The 13,087-nt window shown below is 37.4% G+C and overlaps 2 protein-coding genes across 3 annotated transcripts in view; one reads left to right on the plus strand and one right to left on the minus strand.

The window, feature by feature from the left end:
* Positions 1-13,087, minus strand: part of gas2 (growth arrest-specific protein 2) — a 452,494-nt gene that overhangs the window by 254,329 nt on the left and 185,078 nt on the right. The window lies entirely within an intron of this gene.
* Positions 1-13,087, plus strand: part of LOC114359799 (putative vitellogenin receptor) — a 47,745-nt gene that overhangs the window by 3,101 nt on the left and 31,557 nt on the right. Inside the window, exons 2-9 of the mRNA XM_028314304.1 lie at positions 5,076-5,183; positions 7,131-7,315; positions 8,274-8,466; positions 9,181-9,343; positions 9,739-9,888; positions 11,072-11,221; positions 11,750-11,875; positions 12,728-12,872. Of these exons, the coding sequence (XP_028170105.1) occupies positions 5,076-5,183; positions 7,131-7,315; positions 8,274-8,466; positions 9,181-9,343; positions 9,739-9,888; positions 11,072-11,221; positions 11,750-11,875; positions 12,728-12,872 (1,220 nt within the window). The remainder of the gene's footprint in view (positions 1-5,075; positions 5,184-7,130; positions 7,316-8,273; positions 8,467-9,180; positions 9,344-9,738; positions 9,889-11,071; positions 11,222-11,749; positions 11,876-12,727; positions 12,873-13,087) is intronic.

Here is a 13,087-nt window from a genome sequence, read left to right on the forward strand (position 1 = left end):
ATGTTGATTTAGAATATTAATACATCAGTATTAATTAGATTTTTGAGCATTCATTCTTCTGTACATAAGGGATAGGTATAGGGATGCATCGATTTTAAAAGTTAATAAATTATGGTATTATCTTTAGATAAATCATAGGATTTCTGAAAAACTAGTATTGAAATCGGACTGGAAACAAAAAAGTTACAAGTGTCTTAAATAATCGTCGAATGTCACCCGCCCATAGTAATTTGTATGGAACTCTGCGTGTCGGTCTAACACCGTGGTTCTTAACCAGTGGTCAGCTTACCACTGGTGGTCCCTGGAGGCATTCCAAGTGGTCCACGAAGTGCACTTGCACACCTTGGTCAAAACCAATTTTAACTGATTTTTGCAGTCAAACTGGTTGTGACCGATTGAGGTGGTCTCTGACAAGATAGAAAGGTAAAATGGTCCCTCATGACTTAAAGGTCATGACCACTGGCTAACATTACCAATGATGTCATGAGATCTCTAGAACGTCTATATCTTAGGTATCTTTTGAAAATTTTGTTAAAGAAACGCACTGATTGATTCGATGATCCCATCTTGGCATCCCAAGGCTACTGAAATGTGAGAAATAAAAATACTGGCCAAGTGCGAGTCGGACTCGCGCATCAAGAGTTCCGAACAAACCTTTGATTTTGTTACAGCTTAAAGGTACCTATTATAGACCTGCGTGTTTGATGTATATGTACGCATTTCAATTTAATTAGTACCTCTACGCGTTCATGAGGAAAGGATGCGTAAAGGTGGGAATCGAACCCACGAGTTTAAGATGCTACTCTTAACGTTAAAAGTTTTAATAACTGAAGGACAGTATATTTCTTTAGCCTTTTCAAGTGCCTCTATCAAAATTTAATTAATTATGGATGTAGGTACTCATACTTAAACCTGAAAATGTAGAAGGCTTGAAACAAACTTATATTATTATTTTTCATTTACGACTTTAATTTATATTTATGATATCTACAAAGTCATTTAAGAGCGTTTACGCGAAGCGCGGCGTTTCAAGGGGCATCATTGGAAAAGATTCGCGCGCGGCGTTTTTTAATAGTTTCCAAATGTTTATAGCAAAACAATAACAATGAATTATATATCTTTTCAAAGTAAATATTTTAAAGAAGATGTTATTTTATTATATTAAGCTATTTTTATGTTGAATTAAAGAAGAATAATGGTGTAAAAATCACTTTGATTTTTGGGTATTTCACGTTTTTTTAATTTGTGATTTCTTATTGAAAAATGCTTAAATCTAAAAATTTTCTCAGATAACTATTTGCCCAAGGATCTATGCTATAGGATATAAATGTTTGTTAAATCGTTTTCACAGTATTTTTATAAAAAATTCAGCTTGTAAACTGACGCTAAAGTGGAAATTTACAAAACCTGTGTGGACTTATCTTGATAGAATTCTTAAATACTAAACTAATCGCAATATTTTCTCAATTAACTATTTAGACGACGAAATTGCCTAACTATTTATGCCTATAACATATTTGTAATATTACTGGTTAATGATTGTAACGAGTTGAAAAAGTACTGTTTTTGCGCCAATCGGCGTAAACGCTCTTAATTAATAAGTTACCCCCTTACCCATTGATTGATGTACCTAGATGGAAAGTAATTTAATGAATTTTTTAATAGATTGTAAATTAAATTAGGGTTTAGTTATCTGCTTAGTATCTAGAATCACTTCCCATAACTAGTACCTACTTACCCCTATCTGAAATCTTAATCTCTACTTAGCGCCCCTATCTGGCAGCCAGGTCATTAGTAATAATCTATTGTATTGATAACACCACGCCACACCACGCGCCCAAATCTTAACTCTTTGAAACCATTATCTTTATCTATTCAACTCATTTGTTACAAAAAATAGGACTCCTTTTATTGTTAAAAGGTTTGGTAAAAGTTTATAGCATGCAGTTCTGTGAATATTGTAATGACCGTTTTGTTGAATTTGTCAGTGTTTTACTATGCACGTGTTATACGATACATATACAACGATATTAAGATGTTAAAAGAAAGACACAGGTTTATGTATTGTTATAACACCGATTTTCTGTCGGCAGCTAGCTAACTAAGTACTACATTTTATCCCAACTAATATTATAAATGCGAAAGTAACTCTGTCTGTCTGTCTGTCTGTCTGTCTGTCTGTCTGTTACGCTTTCCCGCTTAAACCTCGCAACCGATTTTGATGAAATTTGGCATAGAGATAGTTTGAGTCCCGGGAAAGAACATAGGATAGTTTTTATCCCGGTTTTTGAAACAGGGACGCGCGCGATAAAGTTTTTCTGTGACAGACAAAATTCCACGCGGGCGAAGCCGCGGGCGGAAAGCTAGTATTATTATGAAATTTAGTTTGTCACATATTATCGTCATAATTTATAGCGTATAATATGTTATTCTGGGTCATAAAGAAAATACTCTAATGATTGAGCAGTTTTGGCGTGAAAGAGTAACAAACATCCATCCAGACACCCAAACTTTCGCATTTATAATAATAATAATAAATAAATAAATAATTTAAAATGATTACCTACCTAACACATGTTAAATTATAATTTGTAACTAATATTTAAAGAAGTACCTACACTCATTAATTATACCAATCGATTACTACTATTAGCGATGGAAAGCCATCGCTAATGAATCAGTTCTAAAAAAAATAGTAACAATGGAATTAACTCATTAAGCAGAGAAATTACGGTTAAAAAATTAATTACCTAATTCCTAGAAATACTTAGGGAAAGTGTTCAGTAAAAGGATTTAAAATGAACACTTAAAAACTTCCACTTAATCATGATAATTAGCTAAAAAGCTCGATAAGAGAATTGTTTAGCTTATACGATAATTAGGGTATTAATGGACTTTAAGTGATAATTAGGTAATTACTTACCTACTGAGTGACGTGTTCTAAGGTGACTAAGTGTTACCTATTTAGTACCTACCTTAATTAGCTAATGAACCCTAATTTCACAACCCTTTTTGAAACTAATATTGAAGATAAGGAAACAATTTTTATTGAAATTATTACCGAAATTAATCAATTATACCTACCTACCTCTGGTTTTACATAACTCTATCGTTATTTGTTCGAAAAATATGCAGTCGTTAACAAAGTCCCATGTACTCGTAAGATAAGTTTTCAGCATGTTTTCAGCTGGAGCGAAGCTATTTCGAATATCAGAGTGAATTTAAGGAATATTGTCTAAATGAAATGTGACTGAATTTCTTTCACTTCTTTTCAGCGCCTTTGAAACGTATTCAAAACATTTTTTAAACGTGTATAGGTGCCCTGAAAAATGTTCTATATAAATAACTAGCTGACCCGGCGAACTTTGTTCCGCCTTAATGGCAATAAATAAGCAGACATTTTTTTAATTTCGAACGGGATAAAAAGTATCCTATGTCCTTCTCCTGGCTCTAAACTACCTCCCTGACAATTTTCAGCTAAATCGGTTCCGCCGTTCTTGAGTTATAAGTGGAGTAACTAACACGACTTTTTTTTATATACAGTGTGAGTCACGTTAAAGTGTACATATGAAAATAGATGAAACTAGACCTATTTTTATCGACAAAAAAGAGGTCAAATTTTTTTTGAGATTTTTTTAAATTTTTTTATTGATTTTTTTTCTTCTAATTACTTATTGTAAAGAAAACGTAATAAGTTTTAAACTGAGCGGTATATCCTGTTAAAATAAAAACAGTAATAATGCTAAATAATATGCGATACTAAAAAAATACATGAAATACACAAAAAATGGCAAAAAATAATAAAAAATGATACTTTTTGAAAAAAATCTGTATACAGTGTGAGTCACGTTAAAGTGTACATATGAAAATAGATGAAACTAGACCTATTTTTATCGACAAAAAAGAGGTCAAAATTTTTTTGAGATTTTTTTTTTATTTTTTATAGAATTTTTTTTCTTCCAATTACTTATTGCAAAGAAAACGTAATAACTTTTAAACTGAGCGGTATATCCTAATAAAATAAAAACAGTAATAATGCTAAATAACAGGCGATACTAAAAAAATACATAAAATACACAAAAAAGGCCAACAAATAATAAAAAATTATAATTTTTGAAAAAAATCTGCTTAAAAATTCGTGTTTTTTTGGTTATTTGATAAATTTCTCCAAAAAATGCCCCTATAACTGGTGATTTTTATTACTTTGTATTTTTTTCTATCGTATTACCTTCGTAAAACCAAAAATCGCATGTCTCTATCCCTATCACAACGTTTGCAATGATCGTTTGAACTAAGCCTCTCCGGGCGCGCCATTCAACGCTTCGTTAACAACAAAACTGAAAATGGCTCTAGATTTGTAATTTTGATAAAGACAAGTTAGATTTCAAATAAAAACATAAGATTTCGAAGTAAAATAAGCATTTTAGTTAAAATTAAAATTGTCTCTACCTGTAGCGGAGAATAATGTTGTGGCAGGCCTTTGTTCAAACGATCATAGCAAATGTTGTGATAGGGATAGAGACATGCGATTTTTGGTTTTACAAAGATAATACGATAGAGAATAATACAAAGTAATAAAAACCACCGGTTATAGGGGCATTTTTTGGAGAAATTTATCAAATAACCAAAAAAACACGAATTTTTAAGCAGATTTTTTTCAAAAAGTATCATTTTTTATTATTTGTTGGCATTTTTTGTGTATTTTATGTATTTTTTTAGTATCGCCTGTTATTTAGCATTATTACTGTTTTTATTTTATTAGGATATACCGCTTAGTTTAAAAGTTATTACGTTTTCTTTACAATAAGTAATTGGAAGAAAAAAAATTCTATAAAAAATAAAAAAAAATCTCAAAAAATTTTTGACCTCTTTTTTGTCGATAAAAACAGGTCTAGTTTTATCTATTTTCATATGTACACTTTAACGTGACTCACACTGTATAGATTTATATTTGATACGTTTTAAAACCAATATACAAGTATACCATAGTACAAGCTTTGCTTAGTTTGGGACTAGAGGCGCAGTGTAAAATGTCCAAGGATATTTATTTATTTATTTATATATTTTTGTGGCAGGCCCACGGTGTATCTTACGACGGTACATATGTGTACTGGGTGCAGACGGAGCAGGGGCACCAAGCTATCATGCGGGCGCAGCTGGACGACTTCGCAAAGACCAAGCAAGTAAGTACACTTAACTATCTACTATATAATTAACTTTAAAAAAAATTAAAACCGACTTCAAATGCGTGAACACAAAAAAAAACTAAAAATTAAAAATATTGCGTATAAAAAAGTTCATCCCCAATTTTCCACCCTTGGGGGTGAAATATTTTCTTCAAATTCGCATGAAACCACCCTTTTGATAATACCTATTCAACAAAAAAATAATCGTTCAAATTGATTTATAATCGGCGGAGAGATTGCGTATAAAAAAGTTCATCCCCAAATTTCCACCATTGGGGGTTGTTTTTTCTATTATTAAATGACATTGGGAACTTTTTGCCCCACTTTTCGAAAAGTAGCGGACACAAACGAAACTTATCACAGATGATACATACTAATATCCAATGAATTTCCGTGCATTTTTTTTTCTCTCTTATATGGGAATATTGAGAAAATGAAGTTTTAATTATGAAGTTTTAATTTACATTTAGGTAACATTTTTGACGACCTCGGTGGCGGAGAGGCGCACACACCGGTTTTCAAAGTGTGCCGGGCCAATCCTGAGGTCCCGGGTTCGATTCCCGGCCGGGACAATATAGAAAACGATCTTTTCACATTGTCTCTGGTTTGGGTGTGTTGTGGTTCGTCGTTCCCGATTTCCATAACACAAATGCCTTAGCTACTTATTTTGGGTTGGAGTAATATATGAGATGTTGTCTAATATTAATTTAAGTATTTATAATATTTTATTTATTTATATTATTTTATTTATATTTTTTATTTATTTATATTATTTTATTTACTTTTATTGGTTACTCTGCAATGCCAAACAACATAACATGTAAAAATATCAAATCATTTTAGACAAATATATTTTCAACTTAGACTCGTCATATCTCAGAATTCCCATATCTCACAACATAGCGCTTTAAGTGAATATACCTACAAGTATAAAGCTTTGAAATAAAATACGTTTCATCTTTGTCCGCCGTGGGGCATTTTCTCATATTAAATGTCCCAATGTCCTTTAAATGGGACCACCCTTGAGGTATTACCTATACGCCGAAAAAAGATTTGTTCAAATCGGTTCGTAATTGGCGGAGTTATCGCGTAACAAACATAGAAAAAAAAAAACATACGGGTCGAATTGAGAACCTCCTCCTTTTTTGAAGTCGGTTGAAAATAAGTCGGGTTTTCCTCCCTGACGCTATAACTCCAGAACGCACGAACCGATTTCCACGGTTTTGCATTCGTTGGAAAGGTCTCGGGCTCCGTGAGGTTTATAGCAAAGAAATGTAGTCCACGCGCGCGAAGCCGCGGGCGGAAAGCTAGTATCTGTATAACTACGGGTAGATATCATACAATGTTAAACCGCCATAGTTAAACAACATTCAAAAACTTATTAGAACCCCCTTACCAATAAAAGTTTCCAAGAAAAACCTCGGACAGACAGACAGACATATAGGAACCCTTATAGGTTCCTTGTCAGGACTACGGAACCCTAAAAAGGTAATTATACACTTGTTGAACACCGTTTTTAAAACCCAATGCTATTTCCATACTAAACGTCACACTGTTCAACAAGTTTTATTAGTAAAAAGGGGTAAGAGCGCTTGTAGACATCCGTTTTTTTCACCGGATAACGGACCGTGTTTTTTGCCGGATTAAGCGGTGGCGTATGGTTTATAATGAACGTGTGCACATGCATCGGACATAGGTCCGGCAAGGAAATTGACAGCAAACAAAGGATATCCGTTTTTTGACGGTCCGTCGTCCGGTGAAAAAACGGACGTCTACAAGCGCTCTAAGTGTTTGAAATCATCGCTGTCTCGGATTTATTAAAATTATCTTTATTCGTGTAAACTAATTGAATTAGCCAACATTTATAGTCCACAGGTTTTGAGCGTTATCTAGGTAATATCTACCTAACTAAATACATCGTATTTATTTGAATCTTATTTCCAGGTGCTAGTGAGTATTGGCTTGGAAGACCCGGGCGACATCGCCATAGACTGGCTGGGGGGACACCTGTACTTCAGTGATGTGGAAAGGGGAGCCATCTCCGTCTGTCGCACTGACGGCTCCATGTGCACTAACTTGCACACTAACGCGAAACAGCCCAGATTCGTCACCCTTGATGTTAAGAACGGGTAAGAGAATACACATTGCACATCATCAGAACATAACGCTACAATGCTTCTAATTTAGCAATGTAGCGTTTGTTCTGTTTTCAGCATCAGTTTAAGATTCGGCCAAACCAACGCTATCACACGCGATCAGCCGGCGTGCAGCGATGGCGACCAGAATTAAATGCATTGAACGCCATCGTTGCACGCCGGCTGATCGCGTGTGATCACGTTGGTTTGGCCGAAACTTTAAAAACGTTAAGGAAATGAAATCAAATCAGTTTATACAATAGTATCAGTTCATAACGTAACGTAAGGAACGCTAGGGTAACTCCGTAGCGACGCCTGGGCAACTCCGTAGTGTAGAGACGCCTGAGCTATGTTTTCTTAATATTTCAGCCCATGTTATGAAAAAGACTGCTAGAAATATATTTTCTCTACCGACATAACTTTACCCCATATACCTAGACTGATTGGGCTTTATTAGCCAGGGGTAGCACCTAAGCGACGCTCTAGTAACGCCGAAGCGACGCGACGCCGAGTCAACATCAGTCAGAGTGACGCCAAGTCTACGCTAGGAAAGTTAAAGAAAGACCTCCTAGAAAGTCAATTCTCAATTGAAGTGTTTTTCTATGTCTAGGTATGTCCATTTTTATAAGCTTTCAAAGCTCTCCCATCGTTTTTGTACAGGAAAAACATGACGTTTAGCGAGCGCTATTGACTACTTATTTATTAATTTCAAAGCTAGCTAATAAAAATTGAATTTTACATCAAATTGAAGTTTCTTTTTTTTTTTCTAAAGAAGCTATGTCCTAGAATCATTGGTTTATGGTGTCTTCTTCTTCTTCTTTTCGTGTCGACAACAAACCTACACAGTGTCAGCCCAAAACTCCGCCACAAGAGTGGCGTTGTCAGTAGCACTCATCAAATCCTCCTGAGTGCAGTTGCTTGGTGTCCGAAGTTTATGGTGTAAATTTTTTAGGACCATGTACTGGGCAGATTGGCACCACAGACCCCTCATCATGATGGCTCGTATGGACGGCTCCCAGCCCGAGGTCCTCATCGACAGCTTACACACCTTCGCCACAGGACTAGCCCTGGACATCCCTAACGGACGGCTGTACTACGTGGACAAGACGATCAAGGTGTTCAAACTGGACAGCAGGCAGGGTTACGTGAGTATACAGGGTGGAAACGACAGTGATTTCACTCGATTATTCCTAAATTAATACAAAATATCAAAAAACTTTCATAATGATGAAAGTACTCTTTTTTTATGCATAACAAGGCAGGTATTTGACCACAATCGCACCTGATGTTAAGTGCTCCACGATCTCACACGATTATTTCTAAACTAACAAAATATCAAAAAACTGGATAATGAAAATCCTGAAAGAGCTTCACGAGCTCTATCAAACGGTATCAATAATAGGTTACAGAATGAACTGAACAAACTTCGAAAATTCAATGTTTCCAGATTCCATTATTAAAGACACAAAATTTTAAAAACTATACAAGATATCGAAAAACTGGTTGCTTTTTCAAAAAAGTAAGTACAGACAATGATTTGGCGGCTTGTATCCATGTATTATTAGCTATGGAATATAAGACGTTCTCCTTTTTCGAAGTCCGTTAAAAACTAAACTAGCGCTATCGTTTTTGCCTAGAATTAAAAGTCCCAGCTCTAACAGTATGTTTTTTTATCTGGCTAATCATGTTTACAATAACGGTATGTGTTTTCTATGTTTAATATGTATGTATTAAAAAAAAAGAGTATTTAAGTAGCTATGTGTTGTCTAGTACCCATAGTACAAGCTTTGTTTGGGACTAGAGGCGCAGTGTAAAATGTCCAAGGATATTTATTTATTTTATTTATTTATGTTCCTCAGTCACTCTTCGAGGAGCCATTCCACCATCCGTACGCCATCGCGGTGTTTGAGAATACCATCTTCTGGAGCGACTGGACGTCCAACAGCATCCAGACCATAGACAAGCTGCACGGCCCCTCATCCAAGAGGTCTATGCTCATCACTCTGGACACTCCGATCTATGGTACGACTAGTCACTTATTGTGGTTTTGTTTGTTCTTTTCAGCTAAATGACTGATGGACAAAGGCCTCTTCCAAATTTTCCATATCGACAGGTCTATGTGCTTCCCGCGATCTTCACCAGATCATCGGTCCACCGAGTGGGAGAGGCCTTAAGTATATCTGTGTTCATGCATCATCATTTCAGCCAATAGTGACTGAGTTTCTTGCGCTGCTTCGTCGCAGCACTGGCCTTTACTGTCCCGAAGCAGAGACAGAGGGGCGTGTAAAATTACTCTTTGGGAGCATCCTTGCAAAACATAATCAATTTTTAATGTCCACTGCTGAACACAGGTCTCCTCCAGTGATTTCCAGATTGAGGAAGCGGCCTGCATGCTAATAAAGATTTTGTTTTTCCAGATATGCACATATACCACCCAGTGCTGTACGCGAATATACACAACCCATGCGCCAACGCGACCTGTTCCCACCTTTGTCTTAGGGTCACCAACACCACCGTGACCTGCGCTTGCCCCACCGGCATGGTGCTGCATGGGAACAATTGCGAACGTTAGTATAGATGCCCATGTAATAAAGAGGGTCAATCGTTTTATTAAGCCTCTATAATCAATCCCACGAAAAACATTTTCTTGTAAATGTTGCCAAGAAGAGAACATAAAGCTCCCACTGTCAAAAAGTATATCCCTGTAAGGTCCGCTGAGAACGTAGAATTTTATTTTTAGTAGCTTGGCACTATAAGTCTGGTCGCTGAGCACGTACAAAACTCTACGTGCTCAGCGACCAGACTTATAGTGCCAAGCTTCTAACTCTACGGTGTGCTTGCCATGAGTTTACGTTACGTGTGCTCGCTAGCGACTGCGTAAAAAAATGTCATTAATTGTATGACATATTATGCAGCGCCTCTAGCGGCTACTTTCAAGAAACAAAATCCCCATAGAGATTTTTGACGTTTTCGCTAGCGAGCACACCTAACGTAAGCTCATGGTAGGTACACGGAACACTAACTCTACAAGCCCTAACTTCACCAACTCTATGCCTTAGGCTAAGTTGCACCACCTAACTTTGACCGTAACTTTAACGATAACCGGTGTTTTTTGTATGGAGTTTGACAGATTTTTTACGTTTGTCACAGTTAAAGTAAAATAGTGCAACCCAGCCTTAAGTAGTTCGTTAAATAATTATGTTGTGTAGTATCACTAGTAGATAGTTACTTTGAAAATTATAAATAACTTGAAAAAATTACTTGAAATTTTCAAATTAAGTAGTTTGAGATGCGACTCTTAACGCTATAAATTAAATAACTAGATAGTTACTTATCATAAATGCAAAAGTACTTTTAACTGTGTCTATGATTCTGTCAGTCTCTAATTAAATAATATTAAACCACTGACCAATTTATATGAAATTGAGATTTAGAGATAGTTTCAGACCCAGGATAAAAATATTGATAGTTTTTTCCAGGTTTTTGAAAGGTGGTCACGCGCATAATGCCTTGATCACACGTACCGAGCAAACGGGCGAGTACTCGGTGTGTATAAACATTAGGCCGAGTGCTCGGCCGAGCGCTCGAGTATGTGACTCGCTCACCCAACACTCTCGACCGAGTAAACATTTTACTGTCTCGCCAGTTTACTCGGTACGTGTGATCAAGGCTTAACAATCTTTCTGTGACAGGCCGAAATTCACGCGAATGAAGTCGCTGGAAAAGCTAATTAGGTACTTTTTCTTTCAGTCAAAGAAGACTACCACCCCCTTTACCTAGTGGTGGGAGGAGGGTCTTTCTTCTCGCGCCTGGACTACAACAGCCTAGGCAACCCCGAGGTCCACACCACGCACTTTGATATCGGACGCGTTCAGGCGATGGCTTATGATAATACAAGAGGTAACTTTTTTTAACTTAACTTTTTACATTATTATGTTAGTAAGTCCTCCCTCAAGGATTTCCAGAAAGACCGGTTCTGCGCCGCTTGCATCCAGGCACCTCCCGCGACCTTTACCAGATCGTCGGTGCACCTAGTGGGAGGCCTGCCCACGCTACGTCTTCCGACTCGTGGTCGCCACTCAAGAACTTTCCTGCCACAGCGGCATCACCTCTACGAGTTAGGTATGTGCCCCGCCCACTGCCACTTGATTTTAGCGATTCTGCGGGCTATGTCAGTCACTTTGGTTCTCCTACGGATCTCCTCATTTCTGATTCGATCACGCAGGGAAACTCCGAACATAGCACGCTCCATCGCCCTTTGGGTGACCTTGAGTCTTCTAATGAGGCTCACAGTAAGCGACCACGTCTTGACTTAGTTGATACTTTTACTTAGTTATTTCAAATCAGGAGCCTTACCTTACCGTACGCCCAAGGCTCCTTGGAGCTGCCCCTCTCTGCCCCCCTGGTTAAATAACTTCTGTTGTCCAGACACGCTGTACATCTACGACGGCCAGCGCAAGACCATCAACTACATCAACATGAGTGACTTCACGCTCGGGATCACGCACCTGTTCCTGCTGAAAGGGCTGGAGGACATCGTTGATATGGACTACGGTAAGTCACACCATCATCATCATCATTTCAACCGCAAGACGTCCATTGAACATAGGCCTACCTAAATGATTTCCAGATTGGCCGGTTGGTAGCGGCCTGCATCCAACGGCAAGCACAGCATGACGTTCACCTGTTAAGTAGACAGATGACCTCGTAATGTAACATTAATAAAATTAATTCAAATGAGCTTATTCGTCATCAAGTCATTTAGTTTCCTCTGGAGAAGCTCGCCCCTCTAATTTTCCATAGTGAAGAATTTAACCTCTACACTCTTCACTGGCCGGAATAGGGGAACTCAGGCCTTCTTTAACTTATTGGAGGCCCTGGGTATTTGGAACAAGAACACCCTTTTCCTAAAGGAAAGAGGACACTGATTGTCCCATAAAAGTATCAAACACTTTCTTTTGTCTGAAAGATGGTGACAATTTATTTTTATATGTGCAAATTTTTAGCCGACTCTATGGAGTATTTTATGCAGCAGCAGCAAGACAACTTGTCACTGCCGTGACTTTCTATGTATTTCTGTGAACACACTTTTCTATGATGTTGATTTTATATGATTTCTAGGATGCTATTTCAAAATCAAAATCAAAATTTCCTTTATTTGTTTAGACTAATTAAATTAGTACTTGCAAATCGTCAAATGCTCTTAAGGAGCCTATACATGTCTCATTTCATAGAAATACATAGAAACTAGTAGTGATGTAACGACACATCGTTGCCGCTGCTGTATGGGATCGACTACGAACTTGCATCCTATTTCTATGATGAATAGTTATCACTTTTCTTCATGTATTCATAATAAACTAGGTTTATCTTTGCTCAAAAGTCTGTGTTCGTTTGCTCCCCTAGACTACGTCACCGACTCCTTATACCTGGTGGACGCTGGACGGCACTTCATCGAGGTGGTTTCCCTCCGCACCCAGCAGAGGGCGCTGCTGTTCAGGTTCGCGGAAGACGAGACACCCGTCAGCATCTGCGTCATGCCGGATTATGGGTCTGTTGCTTTTCATAAGTTCTAAGGCTTCAGACCAAACGCGGGGCAGTAGCAGCGCAGTTTGAATGCGGGCCCGCGAAATTGTAATACAAGAAACTCTTTGAAGTGTGTCACACCAAATGGCAATGCCAGATTTTGTATGGAAGTGGCGTCTTTTTTTTTCGCGCGGCCATCGACCAAACCATGTTTTTTGGATACAAAATAGTGTAATAAAC

Source organism: Ostrinia furnacalis, unplaced genomic scaffold, assembly GCF_004193835.3.
Source record: "Ostrinia furnacalis isolate ACB-3 unplaced genomic scaffold, ASM419383v2 OfSCF4659, whole genome shotgun sequence".
NCBI lineage: Eukaryota > Metazoa > Arthropoda > Insecta > Lepidoptera > Crambidae > Ostrinia > Ostrinia furnacalis.